The 19,277-nt window shown below is 39.8% G+C and overlaps 1 protein-coding gene across 1 annotated transcript in view; it reads left to right on the top strand.

Annotated features, from left to right (window-relative positions):
• pcxb (pyruvate carboxylase b) overlaps nucleotides 1-19,277 on the top strand; it is a 282,158-nt gene that overhangs the window by 214,194 nt on the left and 48,687 nt on the right. The window contains exons 13-15 of the mRNA XM_080052016.1: nucleotides 10,850-10,994; nucleotides 12,433-12,522; nucleotides 18,158-18,379. Coding sequence (XP_079908142.1) covers nucleotides 10,850-10,994; nucleotides 12,433-12,522; nucleotides 18,158-18,379 — 457 coding nt within the window. The remainder of the gene's footprint in view (nucleotides 1-10,849; nucleotides 10,995-12,432; nucleotides 12,523-18,157; nucleotides 18,380-19,277) is intronic.

Here is a 19,277-nt window from a genome sequence, read left to right as displayed (position 1 = left end):
AACAGTGGTTTTCAAACCGTTTTTTATATTAACATCATATTAAGCAAATGTAAGTTATCATACAAAAAAGGAATAACATTTGGTCTAGATAATTAATAGCCTAATAATTTAATCAGTTCATCTGGGAGATAATCAGAGGTTAACTGATCACGTCACGTTCATGTCCTAGCACAGTGTGTATTGAGTTTATTTAAAAACATTTGGAAATGGGGCTGCCTTCCGTTCCCCATGCACTGTGTATATTCTATAGCCTATTTCAGCCTTGTCTGTGGAAATAAAGATAGCTGAACAAGAGTTCTTCTGCTTCGTTCCTCTCACTGCATTTAAATGTATTCACTTATACATCGAAATATGTCTTGTTAAAGAAAAATAGCACCAACCCCAACCCAGAGGACCCTGCAATTTTTTTTTATTTGAAATTAATATTTTTATAGAAAATTCATGTGTCTTTCTTCAATAGCTTCTAATTCATCCGACCCAGTGTCTCCAAATTATTTGTTCACACAAAAGCTGAATTTTTTTCTCTGAGGGGGGGCTCCCTCTCTCACACTTTGGAAACCCCTGTTTTAGAACACACCCACACCCACAGCACACACGGCAGGAGGAGGAGCGGTAGCCTTCATCAAACAGCATTAATAAAACAAATGTGAAAACCTATAAATGTCTATAAAATCACATACAACCATAATAAAGCTTTACAAATATTCAAATAAATAATGCATGAACTTCTGTGCTGCGAAGATCTAGACAGTTATAGTACAATCTGTAAATAGGATATTAGTCATTTGGTGTTCTGCCCCCCCCCCCCCCTAGTCCCTGAAAGTAGAGACTATGGATGTTTTAGGATGAGATGCAACATGCTCAGCCATGGATGGAAGGGTAGGATTAAATATGGTTTAGTTGAGTGAGTCAACATTTCTATTTTAGATGGCTTTTTGAATAGGAGTCCAGCTATATTTGCTCTATATTTAGTAGAGCGGATACATGGATGAATCACCTTTTGACAACTGACATTACTCATCAATAGAGAGCCTACTAGATGAGCAGTTGATTCAGACTCAGGCCATTAAAACAATGGTAAATGGAAACTGGTTAACTGTTTGTATTTCACCAACATTTTACAGAATGTGATAAGGGAAAGGCACTGCTTTACTTTGATATCTAATGAGCAATGTGGCTCTATTAATCATGTGTTGTGTGCTATTGTTGACTGTCAACGAAAGTAATCCTGAGGTTTCTTTTTACAATGTGCACAATAAAATATTGGCTTTTGTGTTAGAATTAAGCTTGCTGTTGGCATGCTATTCAACCAAGTCTTTTTTGAAATGGCACCTTGAGAAAATTTGGTAACATTGGTAGTACACACCTGGCACAATTTATTTTGCAGTGAAGCAGTCCGGTCAATACTTACTTGACTGTCAAAGGTTATTGCTGTGTGCATCTGCAGTGTTTCTATGGGACTTGAAATTGAAGGTCAAATCTTGGAATTAATTAATAGCGCTATGCTGAGCTGCTTTTTATTAGATTTTTTTGCCTTATTTTTGCTTCTAATTTTCTCACTTGGACTAGTGCTTTGTAAACGGCACCTTTTTGGGTTGATATTCTTTTGGTCCGCTGTTCTTTTTGCACCTCAATTGATTTCTCTTTTTAGTTCACTTCTCCTCAGACTACTTGAGCCGAATAAACCATGGTCTCATACATAAACCAGACGGCCACTGTGTGTTGCTCTTTCTAAACATAGCATAGCTCTTAATCCCTATAAACTTTGACTTATGATACAAGATGAGTCACTGCAATGTTTGGTGGATACCAGGGAGAAAATAATTACATGTCAAAGATAAGAGGTTTGATAATAAATGGAAATGCAATGTAGAGTATCTACCTGAAGTGAAATAAAGACAGACATAACACATCGGTGAAACCTGCTGCTGAGCTGGTAGTGGAAAAGAATATTAATATTATCAACTCAAAGATACAGGATAATTACATCAGTGAAATGGGTTCTGTATGTGATAATGAAATAAGATGAAAGATCTGCATTATATGATCACATATGGTCTTGGCACTGAGTATTCCATGCCAAAAACACGAAATCTAGTTGAACTCCTCACCCTTTCCGCAACATACTTAAAGTGAGAGGCCCATTCACAAGCATAAAAACCTGCTATCAGAGTGTAACATGTCGCATTCTGCGGATTAAATTCTATGGAGTACATCTTTATTTTATGCGTCACAGGTCTACTGCTCAACCATCCCCAGAAATACCACTAAGTAGCTATCTGTGTTAATAAGCGTGCGTGTCATGGTCCCTGAAAGAGCCTGAAAAGGCGAGTTCAATACCCTATTTGGTGATGGCAGATGTTTCACACTGTTTAAGAAAAAGATGTTGCACGTCAGTTATTTTTCCTCTTAAAGCTATCTCTCCTGGCAGTAAAGAAACTATTGGTTATTTTAAAAATATTTTATTCAATAGGTTACTTTATGTGTGTCAAGAGATGTTCCTTTTGTTTTGTGCTCTTTACCTATTCCCAGCCTCATCTCATCTTCTGGTTCAGCTCATTTCCTACATTTCCCAGAATTACTTTTAGCAGTCCCCAAGAACAGTGTGGACTTCAGAACCCGATGTGAAGTGGCTAGGATTGACATGCAGGTGGTAAGAGCTATAGCTATATTTCAGAGCACTTGAGAACAACTATCAGGCACTTTTTAAAACTTATTTTGGAGCTGCAAAGCATCTTTTCTTAAGACTGCTATGCTTAGAGTAAATGTGTTTTCTTTAAGGTGGAATACCGGGCCAAATTGGCCAGTTGAGAGAAAAACCTTTGCTTTTTAGGAGCAACTGACTGACTGCCAGAGTTATTTTCTTGCAATGCTCTAGATCTTAAAGAAATGTACTTCTGTTTAACACCATAGTTATGCTGGAGATAGTTTAACAACAGTGCAATGGCTGTTGTAGTTCCCCAGTGACCACTTCTGTCTGGATGTCTGACAAGTTCAGCACCATGGCCAGCGCTATAGTGGACTCAGAAATAGGCCACTGGAACACATTAGGAATGTTCTATTACTGGGTTTCAAAGTATGTGACTGACAGGTCTCCAAGCTTTAAAGATTACTTTTACCCTCTCATTTTGTTCCTTTCCAAAGCCTCATGAAGTGTTTCATTTCAATACATACCTGGATTTACATGTGTCTCATGAACCCCCAGTAACACAGATACATGCAGAGACTTGCATTCAAAACTCTGCCTCTGTCAATTTATTCATATTATGGCCGATTTCTTCAGACTGTATGAGCGTATTTACAGTGGAAATATTTCTTGGCACCGCTCCCCTGATGAACTGCAAGGTGAAAATTGCTCTGTCATGCAGCAGCGATAGGAGTTATTACTGGAAAGATCACCAATAATTTTTTTTTATTTTGCTGAGGAAAAAGCTCTGTGGCAAATGTCATACACAGATTCCAGATTTGATTTTCAAGCCCAGCCGTGAAATAGTCATGCACAAATCTGTTATCTCTGTGATAGGGACTGGTTGTAAGACAGGTGTGAAACATTTAGGAGAATGTATTCAAACTGCTCTTACCTTTTCTGGCAGTAAAAAAACATTTTGTGTGTGTTAAAGGCCATGGAATTGAAGAAGGTTGTCATGATGAATAGCCATTGGCTATTTTAAGCAAGAAAAAAAACAGAGATATAAAATCTAAAGAAATTCAGAAGGCTGAGAAACTGAGCAGAGACTTAAGGCATAATCTTGGAGTTAAAGGAGAGGATGACATGTAAAATATGGACAGAGGTGAGATAGGGTCACAGTTCTTCATCCTACAACACCTTATGTGATCATCAGTGCAGTCTCCTTGCTCATTTTTCCCTCTGCACATAAAAAAGGGATGCAGTCGCATGCAAAAAGACAAATAAACACATTTAGTACAGTGACTGGGCTTCTGTCTACCTTACAAACCAAAGAGATGGACAACAAACTAAGATCAAAACATCCTAGCAGCATGAGTCTGTTTGTGTGTGGGCAAACCAAGGATATGTTCAAGATGCTGCCCCTTTCTCCACTATTGGGCTGCTGTGTATTTGTGTAATAGTCAACGTGTGTTGCATTTTAAGCCTTAGGTCCCTGAGAGTCTCCCATTATAAATATTTGCTTGAGTTTGTGTGCGTTTGCTCGCTTCCTGCCCTTTGGGTTGTTCTAAAAAGACTGTGTGTGTGTTTAGTTTGGGCAGTTTCTTGTCTGCTTGGGTACACTTGTAGCGTATATGTGAAAGGTCTCTACATGTACGTGTGTGCATGTGTACATGACTTCTTGGGCTGTGTGTGTGCGTTGATCTTGTTTGTGTCTGGGCCAGTGGTTAAGGCTTGACGGATGGGCATAGGGAAGACAGAGGAGGAGAGGAGAGAAAAGACGAATGACCTGACAGCTCCCCTATTCAACTCCTAATCACTGAGGGGACGTGGAGGCTGTGTGCAACAGAGGGAGCCAGTGTTTGTGTAGGGGGAGGACGCAGCGTGTGGGTGTGTTGTGTATTTGCGTATAATGTTGAGTACTGTTTTAAAATGTTTCAAAATCTGCTCCTGATATTTAGTTTTTGTTCCGTTTTGTATAAATCTTTTTTGCACATTTAAACTCAACGGGAAGTGGCTTTATAGTGTGTGCTTGAATGTGGTAAATGACGCGCAGGGCCTGATCTCTACCAGGAGCAAGAACAGAACAGCCTTGTTTACCAGGAGCCTTTGGGGCGAGGATGGATCCAGGTGAGATCATGTATCAGAGACACCCTGCCGATACAAGATTTCATCAAGCATGATCTTAGCTTTACATGCAAGCGTCGGGATAAGCCAATACATGGATTTAGTGATTCTCGGTTCAGTTAGACTTACCCGCTCACAGCTGTATGCAAGTCCATTTTCCTTATGCTGGGCTTACACTAGAGGACTTTTAAAAGACTTTGAAAAGACTGAAAACCCTCTCACAAATAAAATCAATTAACTCACACCTGAAGACAACTAGTCATTAGTTCTAGTAGTCAAGTTTTCAGTCACATAATGAGATTTTGAAAAGACAGGGGGTCTCATATTGCAAGACTACAACTAGATTCCTTTTGAGATTCATATTATTTCCATTCCTGCTACCAGGGATTAAAAGTGATTTCAGTCAAATAAAATGTATTTTTTTAAGTATGTAAAATGGACTGGGTGTTAACTATAACTATATGCCCTTATCACGTAGGCTTAATGCCATGCATGGTCACGTTAAAAACTTCAAACGCGATTGTGATTATTTAATTAAAAAAAAAAAGTTAATTCAATATTCCGAGCGGGGGACATCCTGTAGTTATTTGACCAGCACTATGTGCTGATCTCGTCCCCTAATAACTCTAACTCCTATCCCTAAATGTGACAGTACAGTGAGCAGTTGTCAGCCTGGTTATCCAACCGAAAAAAAGTGCCTCAAAGGCGGACACAGGTCGCGACTAATGCCACTTCTCCTGCGTCGTATTTGTTGCTGGAGACAGTGTTCACGTCATTTCGCTTGAGCCAACCCCTCAAGACTAACAATAAAATCAAACTAGTTTGATAATGTCGGAACCTCAAGACGGGAGTAAGACTGACTGAAGTTGGGTCGGATGACCACCTTATACCAAATGACTGAGATTACAGGCGCGCAGCAACTCCAGCAAGACTCCTGTGATTTCAGGCTGACATTGGATATTCATCTGCGACTGTCAAATCGTGTGAAAAGTCATGTAACGTAAGCCCAGCATTAGTTGTCACTTATATCTCTTAAAGCCACTACGAGTAACATGGCACGTTGGCGTCCCCTTTGGACAAAAGCGGTAGTATTTTTACGACGCCCGCTGTCGCAAAGCTGTTTTCTAGCTCGTGCCAGGCGTGCGAGTGTGAACTGAGAAGGGCGCAATATAGTGCATGTCCGTGTGTTGAAAGTGTGAGGACTCTTTTCGGCTCCGTGAGAGTGGTTTTGACACTTTTTGACATCAACTAATGCCAGTCAGTGCTACACACACCTGATTGCAATGAGTTGATGCAGCAGCGTCACCTAACTACTCTCTCTCACGGAGCTGAAAGATTACGTGTCCTCACAGAAAGCCAATGAATGAGGGACGGCAGTTAGTATGGATCACGATGAGGTAATGTGTTTGTGTTGTTGATGTAAATAATGACTATTTCAGATAATGGTTATCTGATGATGGTGAAGCAAAGCAAACTTTGTGTTAGTACCTACCGCTCATTCATTTAGGAGTAAACACTGCAGTCTAGTTTCACTCTCGTGAAATTGTATACATGTTGCTTGGCAACGCCCTCGTCCCGCCCGTAGCCTATATCACTCTCCCTTTTAGCTTTTCTTCATTGCATTCTCTTTTTTTTTCTTTGATGGTTCAGCCCCGTTATCAGTCATTATGACGACAAATAACTGTCTCAAACAAGGCTCCCACTCCCCTTCCCTCACCTGGAGGGATAGGCTTCTCAAATCGCGTTGCAGCGCCACACTGAAATCTGCGACCAATGCGGATATGTGACCATAGAGCCTGCACGAGCGAACCGAAAATCGGACTGGGTGTGTGACCAGACCAAAAGCAGTAATAAAAACTATATAAAAACGTCTTTCTTTGCACTGATGGTCTCGTTTGCTGTTAAAGGTAATTTATGACTATCAGAGGAAACATGAGGCTGTTTAAAAGATATTTAAATGTTACTCGTAGCCACTTTAATGGTTTGTCACTTAGCGTCATTAACAGGTCTATGTTACAACCCAGCACCAATATGTATAAGTGTGATCTTTTTGCCTTATCAGCATGTAAATTAATTCAAACCGATGTGAATCAAAAACCATTAATGTCTTGTTCTTCCTTCTATGTTAATTACACGTGTTCTGACCTGCTGACATGTTATCACACTGACAAAATAGTGCTAATCTTATAATTGAAAACAATAAGAAATCGTAGACCAGTCTTTCTACTAATAACTCTGTTAGGACCCTCTGTTTCTTCCAGTCCTGGGGTCTCCATCCAAAACAGAGTAACCAGGGCAACTGGTAACTGTGCACACTATCATCTTTTTAACGAGTCTGGGCAAAGCAGCACCTGGAGCTCTGCATGTTCAATTACAATATCACTAGATGTTCGGCCCATAGAGATTGTTTGGGTTTAATTATGTATTGGCAATTCCAGAAACAGAAGATTGCTTCATTTTAAGATTCTAATTCATGAGGGTATTATAAAGAGGATCAAGTTAATGTCACTGAATGAAGATTAAGCAATAAACTATTTAGTTCCCAGATTGTCAGCAACCACTTTTGCATGTAAATGTAATTCAAGTGCTCAGAGTGCTGTGGCCCTAAAGCAACTTGACATTAGGCAGGAATGTGTTTGACCCAAGCCCTGACCCTGACCACCAGTCACATATTTTTCCTTCAACATTGAGATTCAGTGTGGAAAAAAGCTGAATAAGAATTTGAAAATACGTGGAAGGATGTTAAGTCTAGAATGAAGGACGTCTTGCTATTTCCTCCCTCAGGTTTTGTCCTTTAGAGGAATTTGATGTGCATGATTGCAGTAGAAATGTGAATTGCATATCAGAAAGTGTTAAGAGTTCAGATCAGGGTCAGTAAAGAGGCTGACTTTACGTCAGGCTAGAATATCAAATATAGGTCAGTTTCATATTAGCGCTCTCACAGCAAAGGAAAAATAGATGAGCATATGTCTGATTTGTGTTGTTATTTTGTATCTTGTTTAGGAAAAACATGGCCGTCGTAAATGCACACTTTAGTCACAATTTGATCCGATATGTTGAACCCCCTTTTGGGTGGTGTTTTGGGCTGACTTTTGTTTGCCCTTGAGCTACCAGCCTGGGACATCAATCACCAGTAAAGCTGATTTCAACAACAAAGATAACGACCGGCTTTGAGCAGAGCAGCAATAAAAGACACTTTTCAGCGCTGTGAGAATCAAAGAAAGGATATTCAGAAAATTTTATTTTCTGGAGGGAAAGAAAATACACTTAGTTTGCACCAATATGAGGCAGTGACTTCTAATGCTACACCTTGTGTGTATTTGTGTGAGTCTTGCTTTCACAGAGAGAATAGGTGTATGATGTGTGTGTGTGGAGCATGCTGTGTGCATAGCTGTGAGATCCACAGCCAAGTGGTTGTTACCGGGCAGCCAAATCAGGATAAGGGCCTCTGTCAAGTATTTTTGTGTGATATCATGGAGAGCAGAAGACTGGGAGAAAAATGAACAAATGATACGTAGTGGTGGAAAGGGTGAGACCAGAGTTTGTGTGTTTCACATCATTAGGGCAAACGGGGAGAAAGAGTGAAGGGACTGTTTGTGTGTATGTGAGTGCTGGTGTGCGTGGTAGCCACAGGCATACAGAGCAGCCTGATAATGAACACATTGATCTGGTACAGCAGAGAGGAAAAGGACAAACCTCCATGTATTAATGCTGTCTATCTACCCTCTCCATTATTTTCCATTATTTCATTAATATTATTTACTTTATTATTTATTCAAAATCTCAAATGATGGATCCAAAAATGTACCAGCTCAAAGAAATATTTCAGATGTTAGTAATCAGTATACAGACAGTTGGTATCTGGCTTATTTTCTCTTAAGGACAAGGACGTGTGAGGCTACCACATACATTTAAATACAGTTATGTTGGCAGATACTTTAAATGGAAGAGATAGGATGTCCACAGATTTACTTAAATCTTATTGCAGTTACATCATATGGCAGAAATGATCACTTTTTGTTTTGGTCTGCAGCTGTACTTCTCTGCCAAGCCTTGGGCCAGGAGCCCTAGGCTTGACAGAGCAGCACAGCTATGTGAATCTCTCAGCTCACCTCTTTCTCCTCTCCTGCTCTCCTCCCTGTTGCAGGAAGCTGAGACTACAGTTGTGATTTGTGTGTGTTTTTCTTGCTACTTCACAAAATTAAATCATCTCTCCTTGCTGGCAATGTGAATGCCTAAAAATACATACATAGTTGTGTCTCTCAGTTTTAATTTCAAAATATTAACGGTGCTTTCTTGGTTCAATAAAAGCGATGTCCTTCTTCTTGTTCTTGCTGTCATTTCATTTGTTATTGTTTATTTATTTATTGCTACTGCAACACAATTTCCCTTTGGTGATAACTTGAGTATTTATCTATCTAATAAGAAACAATTGCAATTATTGTTGAATACATTTGATCTAGGCTATCTTGGCATGACCACCATGCTTTTTATTGGCCAGGGAACATTGAACCCTCCGCTACATCTCCCTCTGTCAGTGACGGTAATGAGGTTTGTGTGTCTGGGTGGTGTGTTTATTACTTAGCTCCCCTCTCCCAATTATGGGATTCCTGAGTGATTGTGCTGCAGCAATTATTTCAAGTCACTCTGGGTTTGACTGTTATCTAAACGCCCAAATTGTAGTTGTAAATTCTGTCCATCTGCTGGCTATTTTTTGTGTGTGCGTATACTTTGGCTCCTTAAGTGAGAGAGAGAAGGTGTGCGTGTGTGTGTGCGTGTGTGTGTGTGTGTGCGCACACACACACGCTATTGGTCCTATTTATGGACCATCTATATAGATACTGGGGCAGGTGTTAGATGTATGGGCTTAGATGGAGCTGCTCTATACCTAATACCCAGGAGGTCCCCAAGGAAGGTGTTTCTTCCAGGGTCTGAGCTCTGGTTGTGCGTGAATGTGTGCCTTTTTTTAGAAATAATAGGGATACTTGGATGCTGGGTCATGAGTGGCAGGGCTTTCTTCCTCATCTTACTCCTTAATATTCACAAATTTTGGGTCATATGCAAAGACACTTCACAGATTTCTTTTTTCAGACAGTTTACATCCCTTTACGTTTTACCCTCCCTTGGGGGACATTAAATAGCGACAAACACATCTAAAGCCACTCCAAGAATACATTTAAATATCCTTCTTTCTCTCAATCCTTCCAAATAGCAGCCTCTCTCTTTCTCTCTCTCTCCATATCTGCTTTACCACCTTTTTCACTTTCTCCACCTCTTACGAGAATCCAAAACGGTCTACCCACATTGTAAAGACAGGCTAAACAAATCCGCAACAACACAAGTAATGAAATTAACTCCAGAAATTACATCTCTTTCCTCCCTCATTCACTCTCCCTCGTGTTGTTCATTTTGAAGGCTTAATTGGCTTGATAACACGTTTGAGGCAAACAAACAACAACAAAATAAAAATGGAATGTAATTACTTTCAACTGTTGACTATTCTCTCTGTCCCCGCTTGTGTGTGCTTATCTATTGAAGCCAAGATGATGCATTTAGCGATTTAACCTCCTTGGTAATACTAATTTGGAAATGTTTTTTGTAATGCCACCATTTGAGGGTTTTTCTGAAGCTAAGCTTTGTGTACACACTCAAAAGTCTGTTTAACACAGATGCGAACTGCCTCTTTCTTTTCTTTCAAGTAATTAACTTGCGGAATAGAACTTAAAACCAAAATGATTGCCGTTTTGACTTTTGCTCCTTTTTATTTTTGTTTTTGCAAAGTTTTATATATATAGCCCAGTATCTTGAATAACAATTTGCCTAAAGGGGCTTCACAGTCTGTACAGCATACTACTCCCTCTGTGTCCATAGACCCTGGATTCGGATAAGGAAAAAAAATAAAGTAAACCTGTGTGTGTGTGTGTGTGTGTGTGTGTGTGTGTGTGTGTGTGTGTGTGTGTGTGTGTGCGCGCGCAGAGTACATTTAGTAACTTAACTTTGTTCAGGAGGTGTTTTCACAAACCCTTGTGTAAAATGTTTATTAAAGGACAACAAATTAAAATTATCCCTTTCTGTTTATCAATTTTCAATCTCTAGACCAACATCCCGTTCCTCCAGAATGTTCTCTCCAACCACCAGTTCCTCCACTCCACCGTGGACACCCAGTTCATCGACGAGAACCAGGATCTCTTCCACCTCAAGCCCACTCAGAACCGAGCCCAGAAACTACTGCACTACCTAGGTCAGTGGTTATATAGCACATAAACACTCAACAGAGGCGGATCTCACAATCAATGTAATGATTTACATTGTTTTAATCAGTTCACTTTAAAGATTTGTATTCACCATCTAAGTAATGTTTTTAAAATAGGGCTGTCAAGCGATTAAAAAAAATAATCTAATTAATTACAGGCTCTGTGATTAATTAATCTAAATTAATCGCATACTTTTATGACACTTTTATACCTGTTTATAAACAGCTTTATAGCCTGCTACAGTTTGTTTCTCTCTCTCTCTCTCTCGCTCTCCGTCTCTCGTAACTTCTGTCTCCACAACAGACAGCGCTGCACTGCCACATATGCCTATGCCGATTCATTCACCATCGTCGTACTCATAGGCAAAAATACACACACACACACACACACACACACACACACACACACACACACACACACACACACACACACACACACACACACACGGGGCTGGCGGCGGGAGACGAGACAGCTAGCAAACAAAATTGAGACACACAGAGGAAGATTGAGAGATACTGTTTTGAACCTATATTGTTGCACCACTAAATCAATAATGCACAGACACTGCGGAGAATAAAGTAAGATGTCTTCCTACCTTCATGCTTATTTTCCATAGAGCCCTGGGCCCCGCCCTTTCCTCTGCTTCTCTCTCCCTTTCACCCGTGCGGGCTGTAAGCTACAGGTGCAGCTCGCCGAGCTGCGCAACACTTTTGCACCGGGTCAAAGGGCATTATAGAAGTGCGATTAATATGCGTTAATTTTTTTAATCACGTTAATTTTTCTGTGATTAATTAATCGAAATTAACGCGTTAATTTGACAGCCCTATTTTAAAATAATCCTTACAGTACCCTTCAAAGGCTGTGGCATAACAGCAATGTATTGTATGCAGTAGTGCATTCCGTCTGTTGCATCAAAGTGCTATGTTACAGTTGGTTCAAAATGGCTTTCAGTTTTTCTGTGGTCTCTTAACCACAAAGTAACACAATGTATATTGGAGCTGTCAATGGCGATTTCAGTACAGTAAGGGGACCTTCAATGCAAAAACATATTTGCTTTTAATTATGGCATACTGGCTTTGGTTGGAAAAAGAAACAGAAGACTAATAGGACCTACAGTACATACCGTATAACAGATCCAATAACAGTATATACACTAGAAATGTGGAATGTTATAGTTAGTAGAAGAAATAAAGGGGGGAAAAGGTCAGAATTTAATTCAATGGTGTATAGCATATGGTATCACTGCTCGACAGTATGCACCATACTCAAAGATGGGACATGTGTTGGCCTGAAGGTGAAATATGGCAACGTACGCATTGACGTGAAGGGTATAATTAAAATGTCAGCTTATGTAAAGTCTGACTTTTTTTTAACGATTGTTTTTACAGAACTGCACCTGACTTGCATTCTTTATTTTCATCTTAGGTCATGTGATGGTAAATGGACCAACCACACCCATCCCAGTCAAGGCAAAGCCTTCCTCCATAGATCCAGTCATCCCTCCTGTCACCATGGGTATGTTCATCAAATGCATTTCCCCCAAACACAGTGCATAGTGACATTTTAAATGAATTGAATTTAAATTGAAAATTGCATAGTTAACCTGTATCCCACATTATTTTCCTATCCCAGTTACAAGTCCTAATATACCATGTATGAGTTGCCCTTTTCATTCAGTGCACCAGCATTAAAGGCAGTTTGTTTGATGAAATTATATTTAAAAAAGTGTAGTATGAAGTGATGTGTTTTAAAATATGGTCTCAACAAGTCCAGCAACTGATGATTTAATACGATGTTTAATCTAATAAAAAATTGTTAGAAAAATAGAAAATGTAATTGACTGTTACCATAATTTCAAAAGGCATCATTCATATTGCATTTGTCAAGTTTAGAATGGTATAGAGAGAGTGCAAGGGATTGGGGGTTTCATATCCACTAGGGCACTATGCTAAAAATGCCAACACTTGTGGATCAGTAGGGCACTTTGGATAAAAGCAACCACTGAATGAGAAATGGGCTGTGGAACAGTCCGATAGCTGTAGGCAGAAAGCCTTCCTCAATGGCTCAGTTTAGCACTCGGGGAGGAAAAGGGCTTTGGCCCAGAGTGCTCTGCTGAGCTGTGAGTACAGCAATGAGAGGGTGCAGTTCACTGTTTGTGAAGCAAGAAGTTCTGCGCTTCTCACCCGGCTATGCACCAGCAACCCTGACGTCTTGCAGGCAGGGCCAACAGCCAAGCTGTGCTTTTGGAGCCACTTAGGGTCTCTGGAGTCAAGCTTTATGGAGCTTTTCCCTCTACACTTACTAAACTGTCTCACTGACTTTAAAAAGGTTAGACTAAGGCTGGATTGTTAATGAACTACTCATATTTAAAATAATAATTAGATGTGCTCATAAGATATGTAAATATCCAGAATATTTATGCCACAGCCTGTCTGGCCGTTTTGCAATTATGCACTTTTTACCACTGTGCACTCAGGTTCATTTCTGTTAGGCATGCAAACTGGCATGAATTCAGCAGCTGCTCCTTATGACAGCAACAAAATAGTCAGCTGTGTCAATCTGTCATGTTTATCAGCACCCTGTTCTGCCTCAGCAAATACTGGGGTATGCCGGGTAAACAGGAATTTATAACAAAATAATATGAATAATAAGCAGGCATAACTAATCAAATCTGACATCTTAAACCCATGCAAAGTGGAACAGAACGGAATAGAATAGAATAAGACGGAATAATCTGGGGTGTTTATGTATCTGCATGCGAGTGAGCCACTGGGTTTCTCTGTGCTTATCCACTACTTGTCTACTTATGTAAATATTGTATTGAAAGCTATCACTGCCTGCCCTTGTTATCACAGGAAGGCAAACATGTCAGGTACACTTGAATACAACGCACTAATGCACAATAGCACAGACATGTACTGTACTGCACACGTATTCTGTAGGCATACGCCCTTTGTGTACACACCCTAATTTACCTACTGTTAGTAGCTGATGAGGTGGTTGTAGGCGTAACAGGCACACAGAGGCGTACCTAAAGCCTTGTAATGAGATTTGTAATGTGCTTATAGCCTTTCTTTCATATGAAGGGGGATTGAAAGAAGAGAGGGATTAGGCCTGTATTATAACACTCTGAAGGGAAGGATGGAGGGAGAAAGGGGTTATGAAAAGAGGAGAGAGTCTTTGGGCAGTGTATAATCCCTGTATGGATGAGAAAATGGTCAGTTGAACATTGTGGCAGGCAAAGAGATATGTATAGATAAAATGATTTAAATATATATGGGGAAAGAGGGATAAAGGGGAAGAGAGTAGTAAGGATTTATACTGTGTAGCATCCAGAGAAAAAAAGGGGAAATTACATTGTCATATCTCAAACCTTACCATTTCCAGAGAAAAAGGAAGAATTACAAGAAAAGCTATATTTTTAGGAGTTCCTCCCTGGCAAGAGGAGAAGGGAGGAAAAGTACTCCTGAAACACAGGCTATGTACTCAAAGGCCATTATTTTCTAATTAGGATTTGTAGTTTAAAACACTCCCTTGAAGGCTGATAGCTGTTGGTTCATCAATGGTGTTAAAGTACACCTTGTTCCAATTATTGCCTGGATTATTTAATGAACGACATCTAGAGGTTAATCGCCAGATGCCTGAGCTAGCTTTAGTAAAAATGAAAGACCTCCCAGTTTTGTGCTGTAATTTCATTCCTACAAGTAAAGTAAAAGACTAGTCATCAGTTCAATATGTAAAATATTTGCACTGTGCAAAAATGGATAATTTTCAGTTTCTCTTCTTCTTTCTTTCTCTGCTTGTTTTTGTTTTGTCTGTTTTTAATTTGGCTTTCTGAAACCAGAAAATATTTTTTATATTTTCCGGGTGTGTTGTAGAGCACAAACATTCTTTGTTCTTCTTTAATCTTAAAATGTATTTCAATTATTTGTTTAACACACCTCCCCTCCCGTACAATAAGGTTGAGAAAAACTAATTCTGTCAGTCAAATGTTTTTCACATGGCTGTATTTTTCCAGTCATGGTAAATGGCAAAGAATAAACAAGGGCACATGTATTGTGAAATATGTTTTGCAGTATGACAAAGGAATAGCTTCTACAATTTGTTTTTGTGGGGGGGTGGGCAGACAACAGGCTGTAAATATGTCTAACATCTTGTCTTAACATCTACGTGTTTGTAACATTTACAGGCCAATTTGATTTGACTATTCTAGCAAGCCTGACTCTAGGAAGGAACTAATTAGAAGTCCCACTAGGATGTGCCAATTAAAAGGCTCCTAAATACAAAGATGCAAGACATTTAACTGTCTTCTTGGGGAAGCAGTTGTCTACACAGCACAGTACAGCGACAAGGCAAGCTGTTATTACTGATAGATTGTCTCCAAAACAAATTGCCAATAAAGGGAATACGTCTGAGCACTGTAGCTTTCTCCATCTAGTCACATAAGCTAGTGCTGTGGAGCTTCAGGAGAAGAGGGTGAGTGTGCAGAGATGACTAGACATGTAAATAATCTCAAGGTAGGAAGTAGAAAATGAGTGTAGAAATTAGTGCAAAAAGGCTGGGACATTGGATCGAGGTGTTTCTAATGTAAGTATGTGTAAGTGGGTCAATTGTCAAGCACAGCATTCGCTTGGGACTACTATCTCTTTACTACTTTGTGTCTGCAGTGTAGGATACCACACACACACACACACACACACACACACACACACACACACACACACTCACACACACGTCCCATACATAGGCTATTGTTTAGTCACTGTAGTCCCAGTACAGATGCCCTCAATTCTCCTCTATTTGTTGATCCATATGTGTAGTGGACAGCAGGAGTTAAAACACAGAGTGCATGTTTTATGCACAGTGTGAGTGTAGAAGGGAGGACTTTGAACATAAATGATTATTCTGGATGTGTGTGTGGTGTGTTCCGCAGTTGGCCGTATTACACACAAATCTTGATAAGTTCAAAGTGTCTGTATCTATTTGCCACAGAAGAGTGATTTCACAGAGCTAATCTAGCCTGTGTGTGTGTCTGCATGTGTGGACAAATGTGTGTGTGTGGGGGGTTCATTTTGTTCATGCTGGCCTTGAAGACAATTATAGCAGAGATCATTCGTTTTCAGGGAGGAGGTACAACAATAAAAGGTTAAGAGTGAATATTCAACTACGCAGAGAGAGAGTGAGAAGGAGGGGAAGAGAGAGTGTGACAGAGGGTCTGAGGACAACTTAACAGGCAGATAGTACACTAATTAACTAGTCTAATTGATTGATGATTGTACACAAAGCACCAAAAACAGATCCCTATTCCACTTCTAATATAGTACTGCCTTTGGTTGTCCTTGTGTTTTAATTGCTAGGCATGGAGAGGAAAGAGAGAAGGATTAGGATAGGAGGTTGTTTATAGCAGGGCCCATAGATGTTTTTAAACTTAAAGCCATTTGTTTTAATGACTGTTTAGCTGTTATCAACTGGAAATGCCAGTATTTGTCTTGGGGATTCCACTGCTATTGCTTTTACTTCTTGTGAAAGCTCTCAGCGAAGACACTATGTTTTGATGCTGTTTTATGATAGCAATCTTGTTTCAAGGAACACTCATGTTCAACCAACATGTCAAACAGTCTTTATCCTGGGTTCCTCAGGGAATGGATCCTGCTTTGTGTAGTTCACCTGTTGGCTTGTGTCATGCAGAACGTTTCCATTTACCCATTGAACTATCTATATTGGATGTAATGGCACTCATATTTGTAAGGACATTCCTGGTCTTCAGAGGATCAATCCTAATTGGCGGTACTTTCATTTTAAGAGATGTCATAAGCTTCACGTAGTGGTTTTGATTGAAAGGTCTAAACTAAGTTTAGGATGCCCTTACATTTGGAACATAAATTCCCATTCCCCTTCAGGTTAATAGTATTATCTCCTGACTTTTCATGTAGTGCAATCACAAGGTCAAATTTATGAAAATATTTTTATTTTAATACCACATGTCTGCAGAACTAATGACAGTAACTAACTAATGGCAACTGTAGCAGCTTTGGGTTTTGTGTTAATTAGCAATTGTTTGAATTCTAGCATACTAAAGTTAGAAGGATAACACTGTGAAAATAATACTGGCTAAACATAAGCATGTTGGCTTAGGTAGAAGCTCAGCTGTTCCAAAGTACAGCATTGCAGAGCCACTAGCCTGACAGTACACTCTTAGTCTTGTTAAGCACTCTTGGGCTTGGGCTGGGGACTTGAGCAGACATGGTTGTTGGAGAGTTTTAAGGCTAAAATGTCATGTAGAAATAAATAAACTTGTCAGTATGTCAAAGAACATTGAATACAAATGCTATACAAATATAATTTCATTGTATTCCATATGGACCTGCCTCCAGAAAAAAATATGCCATATTTAAATAATTAAAAAAAACATGACAGCTCTCTTACTGCTGGTGCATTCAGAATTATAGGACCAATAAACAGGGTCACAGGCTAGATGATGAAATTGAGAACAGTGAAAAAAGTTGCAATCCTGCAGCCATCCTGGAAGCAGTTTGCCTTCAGGTGGCAGTCATGTTGTACCAAGCTTAGTCATATGGATATATTGTTTCACTGAACAGTAGCTGCTTACTCTATAAATAAACCATGGCCATATGACTGACGGTCATTAGGCGAAATCCATTTTCACAAATCAGTGGGTGGTATATCCAATAAACCAGCTGCTGAGCTTATATTCCTGTATTCATTTGTAGCTGATCTACTCTAGCTGAGGGTGACTGGAGCAGCAATGAGAGGAGATGGCGTCCACCTCATTAGCTGATGTTTTGAGAAGCGCCAGACTTGTTAACAGCGCTAGAAAACACTGTATGAATAATATCAGTTTACCTGGTATTTAATTGGTGCAAATTATTTGTTTTTCCAGACACTTCAGCAGTGCCAAAGTCAATACCGTGCTTACGATTGGAAATAACAGGCTACTCACATTTCTTGTATTCAAATAAATATGGAACCCCATTTTAGCACATTGCTGTAATTGCAGGTCTGTGTTTTTTAAAAGCAAAATTTACAGAAACTGTAAAAAGCATATTCCTTTTCCCTTTTTTATACCCCTAAGTATAATTTTCAACAATAACTTTCTGCACCTCCCTATACTCCCCTCTTTCTCTATAAGGCGACCCTCCGGTAGGCTTCCGTGATGTGTTGCTTTGTGATGGTCCTGAGGGTTTCGCCAAGGCTGTCCGGGCACACAAAGGCCTGTTGCTAATGGATACCACCTTCAGGGATGCCCACCAGTCGCTCCTGGCAACCAGGGTTCGGACCCACGACCTGAAGATGATCTCGCCATTCGTCAGCCACAACTTCAGCAACCTCTACAGCCTGGAGAACTGGGGAGGTGAGTTTCTGTTTGCTGCATTTGTGTCTTTACAATTTCAATTATTTCCATTAGTGTGATTTAGTCCTGCATTGAACTCATCATACCCACACATTCTCACTGAACACACAACAACATGAGTTGCTAGATGGTTGAGCTGGGCTAGTGATTTTCCTCTGCTTCCAGTCTTTCTATTCAGTCTATTATAGGCTAAATAACTGCTTCTTGCGTCAGCTTTATTTCAGTATATTTTATTTTAGGGATCTTGCAAACTAAAGTAAACCCCTAACCACCATTTGGCAATCAGTATTCATAGAGTAAATACCTAGAATATTTGCTCTTATTAGCCGCCATGTAAGAATGGAATGAATTGTTCATGTTAATTAAAATCTTCCTTCATTTTAATTTGTTTTGAAGAGAGATGCCTGTACTTTCCATTCTCTCCCCCACTCTGCTGTAGATCTGTTCAATGTTCCATTAATGACAGTGATTATATCTCTTTGTTTTTCTTGTCTGAACTGTGAAAATCATGAGCCATTGAAAATATATCTCATGCCTTCATCTTCTCGCACAAGTCGGTCGTCAGCAAGTTCGCTATATACACAATGGCTGTACCTTTCACTTGCTCTCCAGTGAAAGAGAGAAAATCACACATTAATGGATCTTCTTGAGGCATGAATAGAATACTTTCCCCGTATGAAATGCAATTACTCTGAAATTGGCCAGAGAACAGAAGCGAGAGAACGAACAGTTGGCGACAAGACCAATTATCAGCTTTTTTTGATAATGGTCCGGTGTGAAGTGCAGTTGTTTTGAATTGGTTTCAAAGCGTAAACTCATATTTCCCATTTGAACACTGGAACACTTAGCACATTGGTGGAAAGCCCAGTTAACCTCTTGATGTTGAAACATTCAATTT

The sequence above is a fragment of the Ammodytes marinus genome (assembly GCF_949987685.1).
Source record: "Ammodytes marinus genome assembly, chromosome: 23".
Taxonomy (NCBI): Eukaryota; Metazoa; Chordata; class Actinopteri; order Uranoscopiformes; family Ammodytidae; genus Ammodytes; species Ammodytes marinus.
This window is presented reverse-complemented; position numbering and strand designations above follow the sequence as displayed.